Source organism: Mesoplodon bidens, assembly GCF_964165515.1.
Source record: "Mesoplodon bidens genome assembly, chromosome: 8".
Taxonomy (NCBI): Eukaryota; Metazoa; Chordata; class Mammalia; order Artiodactyla; family Ziphiidae; genus Mesoplodon; species Mesoplodon bidens.
The window spans coordinates 1,187,769-1,207,244 of record NC_138165.1 but is presented as its reverse complement, the minus strand read 5'-3'; the positions used below and the strand labels follow the sequence as shown (position 1 = coordinate 1,207,244).

At 53.8% G+C, this 19,476-nt stretch overlaps 1 protein-coding gene across 1 annotated transcript in view; it reads left to right on the top strand.

The window, feature by feature from the left end:
- The window catches only part of MYO7B (myosin VIIB), a 93,247-nt gene that overhangs the window by 57,862 nt on the left and 15,909 nt on the right, over positions 1-19,476 (top strand). The window contains exons 17-29 of the mRNA XM_081242530.1: positions 1,427-1,579; positions 2,153-2,251; positions 4,180-4,274; positions 7,192-7,276; positions 8,608-8,826; positions 9,659-9,829; positions 10,719-10,928; positions 11,062-11,229; positions 14,201-14,278; positions 14,427-14,554; positions 15,773-15,899; positions 17,955-18,074; positions 19,119-19,292. Coding sequence (XP_081098656.1) covers positions 1,427-1,579; positions 2,153-2,251; positions 4,180-4,274; positions 7,192-7,276; positions 8,608-8,826; positions 9,659-9,829; positions 10,719-10,928; positions 11,062-11,229; positions 14,201-14,278; positions 14,427-14,554; positions 15,773-15,899; positions 17,955-18,074; positions 19,119-19,292 — 1,827 coding nt within the window. The remainder of the gene's footprint in view (positions 1-1,426; positions 1,580-2,152; positions 2,252-4,179; positions 4,275-7,191; positions 7,277-8,607; positions 8,827-9,658; positions 9,830-10,718; positions 10,929-11,061; positions 11,230-14,200; positions 14,279-14,426; positions 14,555-15,772; positions 15,900-17,954; positions 18,075-19,118; positions 19,293-19,476) is intronic.

Sequence of the window (19,476 nt, the reverse complement as noted above, 5' to 3'; positions counted from 1 at the left end):
ACACTCCATAAGGGGCAGCAACCAATACTGTGATTTTAGAGACTGACACCAACTGCTGGTCACCGAGACCTGAGGCCATGCAGCCCTTGGAAGGCGGCTTTATCTGCTTATGTGTGGGGCGGGGTGGGAGCCTGCTGCCTGCCCAGCCGCTGACCCAGTGGGCTTGGGAACCCCACCCAGACGCTGCAAATACAGGATTCCAGAAACTGGGAGATGCCATCTGAGAGGAGATAACATGATTAAAAAAAAAAATCTTAGAAAAGAAATAATATTACATTAAATGAAGTGCCTTTTTGAAAAGTATAAAATCATATGAAATTCAGGCTGGCCCAGGAGATCCAAAGTGTGTCTTCCTTAAAGGCAAAATGCACAGATGTGAGAGAGTAACTGTGCTCCCAGAGGTCCTCCACCCACGCCCACAGGTGGGGGCCTGAGGATCATTCTCAGGTCTTGTGGGTGCCCCTGGCTGAGACATTTCTGGGAGTTGGTAGCTGCTGTGTGGGCGTAGGGGAACCCAGGCTGAGGGGCCAGGAAGGCTCAAGGTGGGAACCCTGACTCAGCCACTCAGGAGCATGGCCCTGAGCCTCAGGCAGCTTGTCTTTAAGTTGAAGCTAAGTACCGCACCAGGTAGGGCGGTCGTAAAGATTAAAGGAAAAGCACCAGGTCCACCGGAAATAATAAATGGGAGCTAAGGAGTTGCCCAAAACTAACTACTGTGCGGCCCTTGATGCCACAGGCAGTAGCCTCTGTGGCCCTCCGTGTTTCCAGGTGCTGGTGGGCTTGCCAGATTGGAGGGCTTGCCCCTAGCCCCCAGACACTCCTGGTTGGAGGTGGAGGGGGGCTCTCGAGGGTCCCAGGCATGCAGAGCCTTGGGGCCATGGCTGAGACCCCATACCCCTGTGCAAAGCATCGTGGCCAAGTTCCTCTCCAAATATCCATCTCTGGAGGATGGAGAGACTAAGTTGACTAGAATATTTTCTGACTCAAAGTAGGAAAGGTACTTATTCCTTCCACTAGAGTGTGAGAGGCACGATGGAGCTCCAGCCAGAAGGACTGCAGGGGCACCGGTCACCCCAACACAGGCAAGGCCAGAAGGAAGCCGTGTTCTCTGGCATCGTTTGGGGGCACTTCAAAAAATTTTAAACGTGGCATATGCAAAAACACTTTGATGTTCTTCATACTTTGCATATTCTGAAAATGCGGGAAGCATTTGGTGTTCTTGTGGATGTCCCAATTCGTATGTTATCGACTTTTTATCTCCTTTTTAAACACTTCCAGGGCTTTGCAGCGACTTCAACCAAATATCTCCCTTCAAAACAGAACGTTCATGAAACCAAGCGTTTGCTTGGTTCTCCTGAGGGCTGGTGGCAGGGAGGTCGGGGAGGGGGCGGCCTGCACCATCAGCCCCTCTCCTCCACGCCCGCAGCTCTTCAACCGGGAGCTGTGCATCTGGCAGCTGCGCTACTCAGGCATGATGGAGACGGTGTACATCCGCAAGTCCGGATTCCCCATCCGCTACTCGTTCGAGGAGTTCTCGCAGAGGTTCCGCGTCCTGCTGCCGAGCGCCGTGCGCACGGAGGTGTGCGTCCCCGCAGCCCAGCCCACGGGCCCCGAGAGGCGGTGTGCGCATCTGCAGAACCCAGCCGCCCCTGGGCACCCACACGGCCCCCGTTCCAAGCGGGCTGCCCGCCTGATGCCCAGGGCCCCTCCCTGGACTCCAAGCTTTGAAATGACCCCCGTTCCTGCTTCCTTTCTCTGGAAGAGGCTAGCGGCTGAATATGTTCCTTCTAGGAGCATCCGCAGTTAAAAGCAAACACTCTCTTTTACGTGGCAGAATGTCCCAGAGATAAGTGGCCAGGGTGCAGGACACTTCCTGCTTCCTAGCCTTCCCCGAACACTCAGCCATCCTGAAGTTTGGGCTGCCCGTGTCCAACGGCCACACTGAGGCCCCAGGCCCTGCAAGGTGTGGTGGCCTCGTGGTCCCCGGGGCCCCACCCTTGATCCAGGGTGCCCAGTGCCTGTGCCCTGGCCCAGGAGCTCCTGACGGCGACCCCCATGGGAACAGAAGGACCCCGCTCCCTAGGAAGCCCCCGAGGAGGGACCTTAGGCTCCGGTGTGACTCCACAGAGCCACTCCTGTTTCTCTTTGGCAGCTTCGGGGCAAGTTTCGCCAGATGAGCCTGCGCATCGCCGAAAGCTGGCTGGGCACAGACAAAAACTGGAAAGTGGGAAAGACCAAAATTTTCCTGAAGGTGAGACCCTGAACGTGCTGGTGCTCAGCCTCCTGAAGCCTGTGTGGCTGGTCTGGTGCCCGTGGGCGCCTGCGCCGCCACGCTAGCGGGGAAGGGAGGCGGGGCGTCACGGGGAGAGCCCGGCCCGAGAAAGCCCGGGGGCTTCTCAGAGGAGGGCATTTAGGGCAAGGCCTGAGGAGAAGGAGGGGCTGCCTCCAAGCCACCGCGGGAGAGCAAGAAGGAGCTGAGGGAGGTCTCCCAGTGTCCCGGAGAACAGCCCTTCAGGCCCGGGGCCACAGTCTGCAGTCAGACCTGGGGAAGCCCCGCCCCTGCCTCCCTGGAGAGGCGGGGCTTCAGGCAGGAGGCAGTGTGCCCCCTCCCCCCATGACAGCTCCTTGGCCGGCCAGCGCAAGCAGCACCATCTCCCACCTCCCACCTCCCTCTCCATCAACTCACAGGGAGGCTCAAGGTCACGCAGAGGCAGCCTCCCGTCCTTGAGGCTGGCCTTCGGGCCCTCCAGGATTGCGAACCGGGTCAGAGAGCCACAGGGAGAGAACCTCCGTGTCTCCTAGCCTCACACGCCTTGGGCAGGTCAGCAGAGCGAGAAAAGAGAAGATCAGGGCTAGAATCAGGGCTCTGCCAGCCCGCCCCGCACCCCACCTCGTCCCCACTGCCCTTCCTGAGGCCTCCACTCTCTCCTCTTCCCCCGTAGAGGCTGCCCAAACGTCCTTGTCTGTCCTCCCAGCCCCAGCTCTCCAGTGGGTCTGTCCGTCTGTCCATGCGTTAGTCAGGTCTGCCTGTGCTGGGACTCTGGGGCTTGACAGGAAGGAAGAAGCGGAGGGGCTTCAGACTCCACTGGGGAGGTGAGGCTGGCAGAGGGAAGAGGTCTGGGGAGTCCCAGGGCCGCTGCCCAGGAGGGTGTGGTATGGAGAGTGGGGTCAGCGTGGGTGGCTGTCCAAGGAGGGGAGGAGAGTGCCCGCCCCTCCATCCCTCCCCCTCCCTGGCTGCTCCATGAGGCCACAGTCGGGGGTCTAGTCCATCTCTGTGTCCCCAGGGCCCACCCAGGCACACGAAGAGACCCAGTGCTTGCTTGATGCAAGACTGATGGGGGCAGGCAGGGCCACCAAGCCCCTGGCCTCTGCTCATCACTTACCAAAGGGCTGTGCTGCGCTCTACTCAGCAAAGACAGTCCCTTCCTTCCGGCCCGGGATCCAGGGGGAGCAGGGAGGTGGGTCAGGGAAAGTCACTGCTCAGGGGCCCGGGGTCCAGGGGGAGCAGGGAGGTGGGCCAGGGAAAGTCACTGCTCAGGGGCCCGGGATCCAGGGGGAGCAGGGAGGTGGGCCAGGGAAAGTCACTGCTCAGGGGCCCGGGGTCCAGGGGGAGCAGGGAGGTGGGTCAGGGAAAGTCACTGCTCAGGGGCCCGGGATCCAGGGGGAGCAGGGAGGTGGGTCAGGGCAAGTCACTGCTCAGGGGCCCGGGGTCCAGGGGGAGCAGGGAGGTGGACCAGGGAAAGTCACTGCTCAGGGATGAATACGGCTCATCACCTCACACTATGAATTCTATGCAAAGGCTGGAATTCATGTTTATATGGAAACAAGCATGCATCTGTATTACAGCTGAATGAGCGTTGCACATGAATTTTGGGAAATAAAATACAGCTTTGGGGAAATTTTTTGCCCCCCTCTTGGGTTCTCCAGAGCAGAAGTGAAATTTCCCAGATCGAATTAACAAGAAGAAAGAGCTGAAATGGGAAGGTTTTGGATTGGGGCTGAGGATGTAGCTGCGGGTCTCTGCTCTGAGCCACATCGGTGGCAACATGAGGGCCCCTTCCCCTGCCCGCCCTCCTAGGAGCCGTGTGGGAAGAGTCTGAGAGACCCTGACTTCCGGCTGCAGGTGGACGAGTAGGGGTGTGGCAGGGCACCTGCATGATGAGATCTCTCCCATCCCAGGAAAACCACGAGACCCTGCTGGCGATACAGAGGAGCCAGGCCCTGGACAAGGCTGCAGTCAGCATCCAGAGAGTCCTGCGGGGCTACAGACACAGGTGCCTGCCCTGCCCCCTCCCAGCCCATACACCCACCCGCCATGTACCCTGGGTAGGCCTGTACCCCCCAAGGGCCACATGTTCCCACTGGTCCCCCTCTCGGGGTAACCGAGGCAGAAGCGCTGTCGGGACCTCCTGACCAGGGACACTGCAGCCTGTGTTGGCCAGAGAATTCTAATACATTATTTGAATCTTTGGGGTGGAGGCCAGACTCCACCACAGAAGCCAGAGCCGAATGAAGCGTCAGCTCTGGTTTCGACTATATCTCGGCGTTCTCCTTCAGTTGTCTTAGACAATGTATGGGTTTGGTTTTATGAGGTGGCTGGTTTTGGAGGGAAGAAAAGAACTGTCTTTGACTCGGTTCCCTGGTCAGTAAGAAGATAACACTTGAATTTCAGTGCAGGTTCAGTAAATCAGCCATATTACCACCTCCCTCCCCCTCACCACGTCCAGGGGGCTTGGCAGGTCCCATGGTGCCATTCCCTGCTGACCTGTCGGCCCGTTGCCAACCATAGGAAGGTCTGGAAACCCAAATAGGACAAAATGCAAGAAAGTGGCTGAGCCACGGGAATAGTGGCCATGGGCACCAGCAAGCAGGGTCATGAGGCGGGGAGGTGTGGCTTAGAAGGCCATACAGGTTCAGGATTCCCCAGTGGTCTCCACTGCCATTGTTGGGAGTGGGCTCATTACTACCCATCAAGGATGACTTCCTACACAACCCAGGTGAGGGTTGACATCTAGGCTTTCCACTGGGCATCTTCTGGTGTAGGTGGGGGAACCACAGTTGTTTACATGGTGTTTCACTGGAGTAGACTTGGTTATTATCTAAACGTTTTCGGTCTTGCTAAACTGCCCCTTTCTTGATCCTTTTGGTAGAGAGAGAAGGCTTTTCTTGGGGTCTTTCTGGTCTGTGCCCATTGTCATTTCTGGATTGCCTACTTCTTCAGCTCCTAGTCTGGGGTATGTGAGGCAAAAAGAAATCCAGAGAAGTTACCACTGTGTCTGAGATCCTTAGCTGGTCTTCCTTCTTCTCTCCATCTTTCAGAGTCTTCTTAATGTTTGTTTTATGTATAATGTCTAGGGGTTTTTAGTTGTAGTTAACAGGAGGAGTAAGGGAAAGTGTGTCTACTCCATCTTCCCAGAAGTGATCACCATTGGTAATTAATGGTGTTATTGCTGTTCTGGCCAATGCAATTAGACAAGAAATTTAAAGAAAATATAGAAATCAGGGTTTTTCAACTTCAACACTATTGACATTTTGCTTGGATAACTTTTTGTTATAGGGGGCTGTCCTGGGCATTGCAGGATGCTTAGCAGCATCTGAACTCTACTAACTAGATGCCAGTAGCATCCTCCTCCCCAACCCCCGGTCATGGCAACCAAAAATGTGTCTAGACGTTGCCAAATGTGCCTGGGGGGCAGAATCACCCCCAGTTGAGAACCACTGGTATAAATATTAGAAAGGAGACAAATTATCTTTATTTTTAGATAACTCAGTTGTTTACTTTGGCCTTATATTAGAATCATCATGTGAGTGTGTGTGTGTGTGTGTGTGTGTGTACATGCACCAAAAAATATTGAATAGATAGATATATAGATATATACTGTCCACCCATCAACAAAGATTCTGACTTAATTGGACTGGACGACACCCAGGCATCAATAAATATTGAAGTTCTCCAGATGATTTTTTTCTTGTACTTTTTTGTTAGTTTGTTTTGGTTTTTGGTTTTTGTCCCCCAGTTTCATTGAAATATAATTGACTTACAGTACTGTACAAGTTTAAGGTGTACCACATAATGATTTGACTTATACATATCATGAAACGGTTACCACAATAAGTTTAGTGAACATCCACCATCTCATATAGATGCAAAAACAAAAGAAAAAAAATTTTTTTCCTTGTGATGGAAATCCTTCTTAGGGTTTACTCTTTTAATAACTTTTATATATACCATAGAGTAGTGCTAACTATAGTCATCATGTTGTACATTACATCCCTAGTACTTAATCTTATAACTGGAAGTTCACACCTTTTGACCACCTTCATCCAATTCCCCCTCCCCCAACTCCCTGAAGATGATTTTTAATATGATTGAGATCTACTGTCCTAAACCTAAGAAAATACCCTGAAAAATTATTAGAAGTGATAAGAAAACTCAGTTAAGTGTGGGAGAAAAGGTACATCCATCCGTATGCACCTCTGACTCCCCAGAGGCGAGGTTTCAGGTTACCTCCTCCAGTTTTCAGCCCGCGTTCCTCCCTGTGGAGGGAGCAGTCTGATGGAGCTTGCCAGGCTGCCTGGGTCTGGGGGCTGCCCTCTGCTTTGACCTTCCCCCAGAGAGGAGCTCTGGTCCTGAGACTCCTGACCTGATTTCTGGTAAACCCCTGGGCTAGTGGCCAGAGGAGGGGGCAGAGTCTGACCACGAATAAAAAGTTGGAAATGGGTTTTATCCCTTCAGAGATCTGTGGGGGGAACGAGGACATTTATTCTCCTCACTCTAAAAACTGGACTGTCCTCGGGAATTCCCTGGAGGTCCAGTGGTTAGGACTCCTCGCTTCCACTTCAGGGGGCACAGATTCGATCCCTGGTTGGGGAACTAAGATCCTGCAAGCTGCGTGGCGTGGCCAAAAAAAATAAAGAAAAGAAAAAAGATCAATTTAAATAAATAAATAAATAAATAAATAAATAACTAAAAGCTGAACTGTCCTCGTTCACAAATTTTGTTGTTGGCAGTAGATTCTAAGTTCCTAACCTGTCTGTCTTTCAGCCTATAAAGGCTTCTGGAAAAGAAATATTGTATGCATTCATCTCCCCCAACATTTCATTACCTCTCTTCCTTCAAAATCAGTTTTTCCCCCCAAAGGCTTTAAAATGTCTGTGGTTGTTACCACTGACTTGCATTTCCGCTTCTAGGAAGGAGTTCCTAAGGCAGAGGCGGGCAGCTGTGACCCTCCAGGCCTGGTGGAGAGGCTACTACAGCCGGAAGAACTTCAAGCTGGTAAGAGACTCACGTGGGAGGCGGAGCCTGCAGGAGCAGCCGTCCAATTAGAAACAAATGTTGACGTTGGTTTATGACTGTGAGAGCTGGGGCAGGAAGCATCCCATCAGCCACAGGCATGATCCAGACCTCAGCACCCCACACACTCCTCTTAGCATAGTGTCAGGTCACACGGTTTGCAGGTTTCAAAGCATTCTCCTGCAGAATTTGGGGCATCTCCAGAGCTAGAATGAGATGTCCTACTCTGAAATTAGATGGTGGCTTTTTTTTCCCAATTTCCAGGCAACAAAATAAGTTAATGGATTGATTATTTTCTGTTTCAAGCATTTTTTTCTAATTATTTCCTTGACCACAGGCACTGCTGAGTGTCTGCGCAACAAACAAACCAGAGCAACCTTTAACCGTGTCCTGTGGGGCCTGCTTGACCGCTTGTCCCGGTCATGGCTGCGACTGTGGTTGGGACATGCAGTGGTCACGTCAGCAAAACTGACCCAGACCTGTCCGCATTCCGTGCTCCCAAGGGCACATTGGTAGCTGACATGGATGGAAAGGCTCCTTGGGGCCTGTTGCTCTGTGTGCATCATTTTATTTATTATTAAGCCAATGCTGTATGTCAAGGAACCGAGGCATAGAGAAATTAAGTCATTTCCCCAAGAGCACGCAATCAGTAAGCAGCAGAGCTGGCGGTTGGATGCATGTCTGTGTGACTTCCAAACCAGTAAGATGAAGCATGACCCCTCACACCTGGCAGCCATTAGGTTGGTCTTTCAGAAGCCAACAGCAGCCATCCCAGAGGCTTAGGGACTACTGTGGCCTAGGGTGTGTTTGCAGCATAGAAGCAGGTACTCATAGTTTATTATTTCCTCTTTATTTTCAAGATCCCTGAGGGATTAGCTTGATGGAACCGGCCATAGGCCTCCACACAGGTACTCTAGCTCCACACAAGCTGGCTGGACTTGGCTGCAGGTGTGAAAAGCAAGGCCTCTGGAATCGTATCACGCATGTGACACCCAAACCAGTTCTCTGTTACTGGTAGAACTACCAGGAAACTACTTTATTATTTACGCCATTTAAAAAGACTTCTTGAGCACTAATTTCATGCCAGGCTCTGTTCTAACTGCTTTACAAGTGTAACTTATTTAATATGCTCGTACTCACAGGCACGTAAAAGTTTAGCACTAGCGCTTTGCCATAAAGCAGGTAACTGTAAAGCTAATTTGTGAGGACATCTTGCCCCTTATTCTCTGTCCCCTCGGGAAGGCCTTTCTCTGCTCTGTGCCCTGCTGGGCGCAGACCTCTCTGTGAGTGCCCGTCCTTTCTTGCCTCCGCAGGTCCTCCTGGGTTTTGAACGTCTGCAGGCCATTGCCCGGAGCCACCTGCTGGCAAAGCAGTACCAGGCCATGCGGCAGAGGATGGTCCAGCTGCAGGCCCTCTGCAGGGGCTACCTGGTGCGCCAGCAGGTCCAGGCCAAGAGGAGGGCAGTGGTGGTCATCCAGGCGTATGCCAGGGGCACAGCTGTCCGGCGGAACTTCCGACGGCAGAAAGCCAATGTAGGTGGTCACTGCCCTCTCGGGCAGGTGGGAGATGGCTGGGCCCAGGTGAGGGAGGGTAGGTGGGAGGAATGAACAGCAACATAGGGCTCTCACCAGACACTCCTGCCCCTCCAGGTCCAAAAATACCAAGAAATACCAAGAGAAGCCTTCAAGAGAGTCCGGGCAAGAGAGGCGGGAGGGCAGGGCACAGGGGAGCGGCGCCGAGATGCGTATCCCTGCGTTTTGAAATTTCACCCTTGCGTGATCCCATTTCCTCCATTCGGAGAGCACCTGAGACTCAGCCTCACTCCTCAGAACTTGCTCATTTGGCAGTGGTGATAAGGAAAGAGGGCCTAGGATGAAGTCTGCCCCTGCTCCGTAGATGAAAATGGGTCCACGGAGCACAGTGCTGGTACAGTGGCCAGGGCAAGAAAGAATGCAGAGCCCCAGACATGTCAGCAGCGTATTCCTGCACCCACATGGCCCCGGACGGGCCACAAACCAGGGCAGGCCCAGGGCCCTCCCCCAGGGGAGCCTTGGTGCTCTTTGTGAAGGGACCAGGTGGGCCTGAGTGGGTTTTGCAGCTAGGTTCTGGGGGTCTTCGGGCTTTGGCGTGGTACCCTGTGAGGACCAGCAAGCATCTCCCCTCTCTGGACCTCTCATTATCCACTGGGAAAGGAGAAGCCCAGGCTGGTTGATCTCCAGTCCCTCTCGCTTTTAAAACCTAGGATTTTAGAGGGAAATGTATTGATTTGGACAAATATGGCAGGGGGAGGTTTATTTGGCTTCCGGGAGGGGCTTGCCCCAGCCGGGCCTGTGGTAACCGTGGCCCCCCGGGATGTCTGTGCAGGAGCCTCTGGTCATCCCCGCTGAAGAGCAGAAAAGCCCAAGCGCTGTCCCCCGCAGGAAGCGTAAGTCCATCTACGACACTGTCACCGACACAGAGATGGTGGAACAGGTGTTCGGCTTCCTGCCTTCCCTGATGGGCGGGCAGGAGGGCCAGGCCACGTCACACGTCGAGGTAAGATAGGCCCTGCCGGCCCAGTGGCGAGGCGGGCTCTGTCTAGGGGCCAACCTCTAGGCTTTACTGAAAAGCCGAGACTCAGCTCGGGGAGCCAATGGAGTAGGTAGGTGTTGAAGTGAGTTCTGCGGTCCTGGGTGAAGATGCAGGGAAAACAGAAGTGAGGGTCTCTGTGGTCAAACCCTTTCAAGTGGAGCAGGTTTCTTACCTGCAAGGCTTCCTAGAGCCTTTACTGTGCAAATGTCATTGGGCTTTCAATCAGGCAGCGTTTCCCGCGTGCGTTTGGCCCCTGTCACAGGGCACCTCAGTGGCTGCTGCTCTGCAGTATGTGACCTGGGGACCTGAGGTAGAAAACGCACGGCAGGAGGAGGGCGTGTCTGATTTGGGTGGGGGGGCAGCAGGGCGGGAGGAGAGGGCAGCTCCGGGGCTGTCCCGTTGACTCGCACCGCATCCTGCTCTGGGCCAGTGACCTAGGCGCCCCCCAAGGTGCTCATGCCTCCCCCTCCCCCCGCCCAGGCTCCTTCCACACAAATCACCTGTGCAGTGTGGGCAGCCCGGCCCCCCTCCACTGGAGGAGCACTTGACAGAAGCAAGCAGGAAGCGGGTAGGGAGTGGGGGGTGTCTGGAGAGCCCAGGTCTGCAGGCAGAGGGTGCCAGGTACCTGGGGCTTTCACACCGAGGCCCGCCCAGCACCCGGCAGCCCACGAGGGGCCCACCGAGGGTGAGGGTTGGGGAGGTCCCCAACACAAGGGGCAGTGGATAATTCTGCACCCCATCAATAACCAGACAGACCCTTCTTGGGGCTCCCTGGCCCCCAAAGATGCACACGCTGCCAGGTGACATCTGAAAGGACAGCAGACCCTTGTCCCTCTCTCTCACTGGCACCCAGGATCTGGAAGAGAAGACCCAGAAGCTACCCGAGGTTGACCTGGACACGGTCCCCATGATGGAGGACCCCGAGGAGGACGCAGATGGCCTGGCCGAGTACACCTTCCCCAAGTTCGCCGTGACCTACTTTCAGAGATCAGCCAGCCACACACACATCCGGCGGCCCCTCCGATACCCTCTGCTTTACCACGAGGAGGATGCCGACTGCTCGGTACCTGGTTCTCTGGTTTCTAGTGGCTCAGGCCTCCCCCTGGCTCAGCGGGAACCAGGAACGGGCGGGGTGCTGTGGGCTCCACGCTGCTGGAGCTGGGTTCCAGCCGGGCACTCTGTCCCCGTCTCCCCAGGCCGCCCTGGCTGTGTGGAACATCATCCTGAGATTCATGGGTGACATCCCGGAGCCAGTGCTCTTTGCCAGAAACACCCTGCGTGGTGGCTCGGTGATGCGGCAGATCCATGACGCCCTGGGCAGGGAGAGCAGTGCCCAGCCCCCGGCACACGGCGGATCCGCACAGGTGCGCAGTGGGCGGGGACGCAAAGGGCATACGCCCTTCCGGTGTCCCCAGGCCCCGGAAGCTGGACTGGGAGGGGGAGGCAAGACGTGGAGTGAGCGTCGCCTGCTGGACCCAGGGGCCCCCGGGGCTTTTCAGTCTTGAATGGCACTCAGGAACTCATGAGTCAGGCATAACACCCAGGACTTGGTGAATTATACAGTCATCATAGGAGAGGATCTCCCAGGCTCTGAACATGGGACAGTAATACTTACAACAGATGTTATTGCTGACTGGCCACGTGCTATGTGCCAGTTGCTTGTCTTCAGTTAATTTCCAGATGAGCCATCCCTACAAGGTAGGGATTATTAAGTTTATTGTAGCTAGAGAACCTGAGAAGTGAAGTGACTTGTCCCCCAGATCCCAGTGAATACATGGGACACAGCTGGGCTTTGAATCCGTTCTGCTGAATTCAGAGACCAAGTTCTTTACCCATGCTCTGCCCAGTCCTCTGATGGAAGGTTCATTCACATCCATTTTTGGTCAGAAGTCCTTCCTAAAGCCCTGGTTTCATGATGTCATCTTAGTGGAATTAACCAAAATAGTCCAAAGGAATGACACAGCAGTAATAGCACTGGGGCCCACCAGCATTAGGAGTCCCATGATTGCCTATGATTCTGACACCAATTCCAACGTATGTGGCTTTTTCCCCACACCAAGAATTCTCAGCACCAGCTGGGTGTCCTACAATTCAACTCAATCCTGACACTATCTGCCTGGAGGTAGCGTCTGATTCCACCGATGAAGGGCTCCGTCCTTCAAGACGACCCCTGCTTCAGCACAAGTCCAGATTGTTCCTCATTTACTGACCCACTGGCTAAATCAGAGGTTCCCACGACACCCTCCTTGGGTTTAATTTGCGAGAGCGGCTCAGAGAATTCGGAGCAACATTTTACTTACTACATTACTGGTTTATTACAAAAGGATACAACTCAGAACAGCCGGATGGGAGAGACGCATAGGTAGGGCAAGGTGTGGGGAAAGATTAAGACGCTTCCATGGGGAATTTCCAGGCGGTCCAGTGGTTAGGACTCCCCACTTTCACTGCCGAGGGCCCGGGTTCAATCACTGGTCGGGAAACTAAGATCCCACAAGCCACACGGTGCAGCCAAAAAGTAAATAATAAATAATAGGAAAAAAAAAAAAAAGAAGAAGCTTCCATGTCCTCTCCAGGCACCACTCTCCCTAAATCTCCAAGTGGTCACCAACCTGGAAGCTCTCTGAACCCTGTTCTTTTGGGTTTTTACGCAGGCCTCCTTACATAGATACGATTGACGAAATCATTGGCCACTGAACCAGTTGAACTGAATCTCCCACCCCTCCCCGCTCCCCTTGTCCCCTGGCAACCAGACCCACCCTTAGGTGCTTTCCAAAAGTCACCTCATTAACATAAAAAGACACCTTTACCACAGGAAATTCCAAGGATTTTAGGAGCTCTGTGCCAGTATTGGGGACAAAGACCAAATATATATTTCTTATTAGAAATCACAATATCACAGTGCCCCCATACCTGAGCTCAGATAGTTGTGAGGTCCTGTGTACAGACCAACTGCATAGACATCTAAGGGAGTCTGCAGCCTGGCATCACGTGGCCAGATCTGGTCCAGGGATTACATGGAAGTTGCCCAAACTCAAGCCCTGACTCCCTGACCTCTAGAGATGTGGGCTCTGCAGAGTGTAATAGTCATTCATTGCTGTGTAACAAACTACCCCCTAAATTTGACAGCTTGAAACAGCCCACATTCGTTACCTCAGACAGTTTTTGAGGGTCAGGAGCAGCTTAGCTGGTTCGTTCGGGCTCAAGGTCTCTGGTGAAGTTGCAGTCAAGTGGTCGTCTCCCAGCTTGACCGGGGCTACGGGATCTGCTTCCAAATGGCTCGCTCACGTAGCTGCTGGCAGGAGACCTCAGCGCTGGCCACCTGGGCCTCTCCATGGTGCTGCCTGAGTGTTCTCACATATGCTTCCTCCACAATGGGTGACCTCAGACAGACAGCAGGAAGGAAGCTTCAATGCCTACAGGCCACGGTGGGCGAGAATGTCAAGAGGCAAGGGCCACTGGGGGCCACCTTGGAGGCTGGCCACCTCTCAGGGAGGGGACGCTGGGAGGTGGTCCAGCCACTGGCACCTCTGGAAGGTGAGCACAGGGAGGAGTGTCTTCCCAGAGGTCAGATGTCAAGTGTTCCTTCCTGCACATTTATGAAGCACCCACCGTGTGCCTCCCCGAGGAGGAGCAGTGGGCTGAGTGAGCCCTGCCCACCCCCGCTCGCCAGCCTAACGTGTTTTATGTTTGTCCCCTGTGTGGCAAACCAGTTTTAGCCCAGCCAGAAGCTGGTGCCCAGCCCTGGACCCGGTCCCACATTGAGCTCTAATTTTGGCAGCAACTTCTCATGACACCATCAGGACAGGGTGTGACCCCTGCCTAAGGAGACCAGCAGATCACGGTGGCTGGGGGCAGACCCCTCCCCACCCAGCCCAGCCCTGCAGCTTAGAATCTTCTGATCTCTGGGAAAGCCCCTACCTTGCAGTGGGTGGAGTGTATTCCAATTCATCCACCAAATTGTCACAGAGAATGACCATAGCCTGGGGCTGTCCTGGGCACCTGGGCTCAGACCCAGCCCGCTTGGCTGGCGAGAGGTCCAAGCTTTGGAATCAGGACAGTCCTGAGCCCTCCCAGAGGGCTGGTGACTGGCCGAGCAGCTTTTGTCCAGTTTCTCACTTTCCCTCGCCTCTGTTTCCTCACTCAGCTGTGAGGATGGCAATGCACACCTGTCACTGTTGCACAGCTCGGTCAAGATGAGGGGCTGCTCGGTGCTTTGTGAATCAGCTGGGAAATGGCTGAGGGATTTGGAGACTAGCCCCACCCTAGGCACTGTTGGGTCAGATTGGGAGGTGCTACCCCAGCTCACCATCCCTCAAGAACTGTCTCCATCCACAGAGGCCCAACCGCAGGAACAGAGGGACCAAGGACATCTCCTCCATGAAGCTGAAGTGGTCCTCCAGGGTCACGGGCCAGGTGAGCCCAGGGACAGGGGACCTGGGCCTGTTCCCAGCTCTGCTGCCCGCTGGCTGGCCTGCGGCAGCATTCCAGGCTTTCACCCAGTTTCCTCCTTTGCAAATGGGGAGAATCTCAGCTGTCCTGACTGCCGCCTTTGGGTTTCAAGGTGGCCAGCCAGCTGAATATCGGGGAAGAGGCATTTGATCCTGACGACCCCATCTCAGACCGACCCATGTCCAATCTGGAGAAGGTGCAGTTCATTGTGGGCTATGCCATCCTGCGGCCCAGCCTCAGGTCAGTCCCCACCGCCATTGCACCCCATTCAGAACATGGGACCCCTCACTGGCTCTCAGCCCATGGCTGCAGCCCTATCCCGCTCCCTACCCTGGGACGTGCAGGCTGGGTCTCAGGACAGCAGACGTTATCATCAAGGGTTCTCTATTTGCTCTGTGTTAAAACCCCTGGGTGAAACCCAGTTTTAGGAAGACAAATTCATCATGGGCTGGTGATTCATTTGATAACCAGCTTTAATGCAAGTCCGTTTAAATGGGCAAGTCCCTCATTTATGTTATATATATTTTGCTTTATATACAATTTGCTTTACAGGAATTGTGTTTTTATACAAATTTAAAGAACCATGTATACTGCTTTCAGGGACAGACTACTGTATCTCAAGGGTTCACATATTTTAAGTTATTATTTTTAACCAAATTGGGGGAGTTTGGGGCATTATTTCTTCAAATGTTTTTTTCTACTTCATTCTCTCTCTCTTTTCCTTTGAACTCTAATTAAACCTATGGAAGACTTTTATATTATCCCTCACATCCCTGAGGGTCTGTTCATCCCTGCATTCTTTTTTTCTCCTCTGTTCTTTAGATTGGATAGTTCCTATTAATCTATCTTCACATTCACTGATTTTTCTTTTGTCTTCCCCAGTCTGCTATTATACCCATCCAACATTTTTTTTCAGATATTATATTTTTCAGTTCTAGAGTTTGCAGTTGGTTCTTTTTTATAGTTTCTGTTTCTCTGCCAAGATATCCTGTTTGTTCATTCACTATGAGCATAGTGTCCTTTACATCTTTGAGCACAGTTATGGTAGTTTTTAAACCTTTTCTGATAAATCCAACTCCGCGCTCCCAACGCAGTGGGCCCGGGTTCGATCCCTGCTCAGGAACTAGATTCTGCGTGCCGCAACTAAGACCCGGCACAGCCAAATAAATAAATAAATATTAAGGGGAAAAAAAAAGAAGAGTGGGGCTACAGAGCCCACTGGGGAGACATTGGAGGGAGCACAGTCCTGGGAGATGACAGGGTCCACGGTGGGCCTGGATGTGACGGGGAGGTGAGGGCATGCAGCAAAAGCAAGTGGAGGGGAGGAGGCTGGAGGTCCCCCTGCCAACATGTCTGCCCCCAGAGGTGCAGAAGGAGCTGTGTGTCCCTGTGCCCCGTCTCCTCTTCTCTGCCAGAGCCAGCCCCCTGCCCGGCCTCCCAGCACTCCGTGTCTTTTAGGGACGAGATTTACTGCCAGATCTGCAAGCAACTCTCGGAGAACTACAAAACAAGCAGCCTGGCCCGGGGCTGGATCCTGCTTGGCCTGTGCCTGGGGTGCTTCCCGCCCTCCGAAAGGTTCTTGAAGGTGGGGAGGGCCGGGGGCAGGGGCTGAAGGCGGGGGCAGCACGGGTGGGCCCGGGGCCCTGGAGCAGGTCCGGACATCCTAACCCATGCATGGCCCAGTTCTCCTGCTACTGCAGGCCAGGATGGGTAGCAGTGCCTGGGCTTCTTTGAGCCTCAGTTTCCCGTCTGTAAAAAAGGATGCTCCTTCCAACCCCTAATCAGGATCTGCAGGGTCATCTTACCTGGGCTCAGTCACCAGGAGACAATGAGACAATGGGTGCAGTGGGCACTGAAAAGGCAAAGGGGTCTGAGGAGTGGGCACCAACCAGAGATTGGCTGCAGCATCTCTCTCTAGGCCTTAGAACTAACAAGGGAGGTGCTTTCAAGTGTTGGAGGTCCCAACCTTTGCTACTCTAATATACCTTTTGGTTCTGATGATAAAAGTAATATGTAGGGGGCTTCCCCGGTGGCGCAGTGGTTGAGAGTCCGCCTGCCGATGCAGGAGACACGGGTTCGTGCCCCGGTCCGGGAAGATCCCACATGCCGCGGAGCGGCTGGGCCCGTGAGCCATGACCGCTGAGCCTGCGCGTCCGGAGCCTGTGCTCCGCAACGGGAGAGGCCACAACAGTGAGAGGCCCATGTACAAAAAAAAAAAAAAAAAAAAAGTAATATGTAGGATATGAAGAAAGTCTAGAAAGAAAATAAAAGTCATCCCCACACCCAGAGGTAACTTCCGTTACAATTCCTGGCCTTTTGTGGTGTGATAGGGTCATACTTGGAATCACATAGAAAACAATCTCACTACCTCCTGTCCCTTCAGGGACAGCAGGAAGTGTGGTCACCCTGGCCATCTGCCCTGGGCCCTGGGCCACACTTGACACTAGTAAACCCTTCCAGGCTGCATCTCCTCAAAGAATCTCTCTGAGAGACAAAAAGGTTTTCAATGCCTTGTTTCAGCATCTTGTCAAACATATTTTGAGCATCGGCTCTCCTGCAGCTTTCACTTATCTTATGTGTCTTCTCATGTCATAAACTGTTCCCAAATGGCAGTGCTAATGCCATCTGTTAGTGCTGTCCCAGCGTGTATTTCACTCGTTGATGGACATTTAGGATCCATCTTCCAATTGCCCATCACCATAAACACCACTGTGATTAAAAACTATAGGGACCTCCCTGGTGGCACAGTGGTTAAGAATCCGCCTGCCAATGCTGGGGACATGGGTTCGAGCCCTGGTCCGGGAAGATCCCACATGCCGCAGAGCAGCTAAGCCCCTGCGCCACAACTACTGAGCCTGTGCTCTAGAGACAGCAAGCCACAACTACTGAGCCCACGCGCCACAACTACTGAAGCCCATGCGCCCTAGAACCCATGTGCCACAACTACTGAGCCCGCGTGCCACAACTCCTGCAGCCCGCATGCACTAGGGCCTGCATGCCACGACTACTGAGCCCACATGCTGCAACTACTGAAGCCCGCGTGCTTAGAGCCCCTGCTCTGCAACAAGAGAAGCCACCGCAATGAGAAGCCCGCGCGTCGCAACGAAATGTAGCCCCCACTCGCCACAACTAGAGAAAGCCCATGCACAGCAACGAAGACCCAATGCAGCCAAAAGACTAAATAAATAAATAAAATTAAAAACAAAAAAACCCTATATATCTCCCTTTATCATAGGTTTGAATTATTAAGTCGAAGAGTATGTACATTTTTAAACTATGTACTATTTAAAACATATTGACAAATGACTCCTCAGAAATGCCGTGCAATTGATATTTCTTCCCAGTGTGAGAGCCCCGTGTCAATGCACCTTTGCCAACACTATGATCATTTTTATTTTCATTTAAATTTTTTTCCAGTTTTATTGAAATATCATTGACATATAACATTGTTCAGGTGTAGGGTGTACAGTGTAGTGATTTTACATAGGTGTGTATTGCAGAATGATTACCAAGTAAGGTTAGTTAACACATCCAACATCCATAGTTACAGTTAGCGTCACAGTTTCTAGAATCTGGACAGCAAGTAGAAAGTGTCCTCTATTCTAAGTGTCTTCATCCCCTTCCCTTCCTTGCCCACCAGTATCTGCTGAACTTCATCGGTCAAGGGCCAGTCGGCTACGGGCCCTTCTGTGCTGAGCGCCTGAGACGCACCTGTGCCAATGGGGTGCGCACGGAGCCGCCCTCCTGGCTGGAGATGCAGGTAGGGGCGAGAGACGGTCCGTGTGGGGTGGTGCCAGCCGTCATGGCTCTTCCAGCACAGCTCATGGGGCTGCCGGCAGGAAGTGTGTGCTCCGGGCCCGTCCACCGCCTTCTGTGCCTGTGGTCCCTGTGACCCTCCCCAGGCCTGGTCCAGCCTTCAGAATTGCACCCTCGCCACCAATCTAAATCGGCATTCCTTTAGGGCCCTACCAGCTGAAGGGGAAAGTACGTCTACTCAGTTCCTTAGCTGCAGGGTGTGAGTGGCTGCTTAAAGCGTTACCCCTCCCGAGGACATGTGCATTTTATATGGCCAACCAAGGTTGTCTGCCGTGGTGGCAATGTTGTTTCTGTCACCTGTGAGTTCCTGCAGTATCCTCAGGAAAGGTCCTTCAGAAGCAGGCAGGGTTGAGGGGACACCCCTGCCCACCACTATACCTGCAGCTCCTGAAAGGCACTCACTGTCTGTGCCCCATGGTGCCCTATTCCAGGGTAACCTCCCGCCACACCCCCTCCCATCCTCGCCCTACCACCCGAGTCCACAGGGCCTCCCCCGTTCCACCTTATCTACCTGCTCTGCCCATGAGCCTTGGAGTTGCATGTGAACTTGCCTTAGCGGTGTGGTGTACACAGAGAGGAACAGTGGCTTCCTTGGACCCAAAATGTTCCAGAGTATGAGACCCAGCCATTTCCGCGAGCTTCTTGACTTTCTGTGATTCTGAGTCACCCAGCCAAAGCTCAGGGATCTCATGTTAAAATCGGGCCTCCCACTTGCCGGCTGCATCCCAGGGGCGCAGCCCTGGCCCAGTCTGTCAGTTCAGTAGCAGATGTCCGTTGGCCAGGACTTTTGTTAACTCCCTGCCGAACCGGGTGGGGCTTCAGAAGGCCCCTCCCCCTGGAACCCACGGGGATGAGCCAGCAGGGGCAGCGGGTTGGGAAGAGGGGATGGTGGACCGGCCTCCCATCCCAGGGTTCCGGGAGCACCAGCGCTGGCAGCTGAGTCCAGGAGCCTCCCGGGTAGAGGACCTGAGCCTTCGTCTGTCCCCAGGCTGTCAAGTCCAAGAAGCGCGTCCCGATCCATGTGACCTTGGCGACTGGAGAGAGCCTGACCGTCTCGGTGGACTCAGCCTCGACGTCTCGGGAAGTCTGCCTGCACATCGCCCACAAGCAGGGCCTCAGCGACCACGTGGGCTTTTCCCTGCAGGTTGCCGTGTACGACAAGGTACTGGCCAGGGGGTCCCATCCACCACCCGCCTGTCAGCCTAGCCACCGCTCACCTTGCCGGCTGCCAAACACAGATACGAACACAAACTCCCGCTCACAGACATGCCTCCTAACCAGGCAACCTGCCCACCTGCCCCAACACTCATGCGCTCAGCCCAGTGGCTGTACCTCGGCCCCAGACG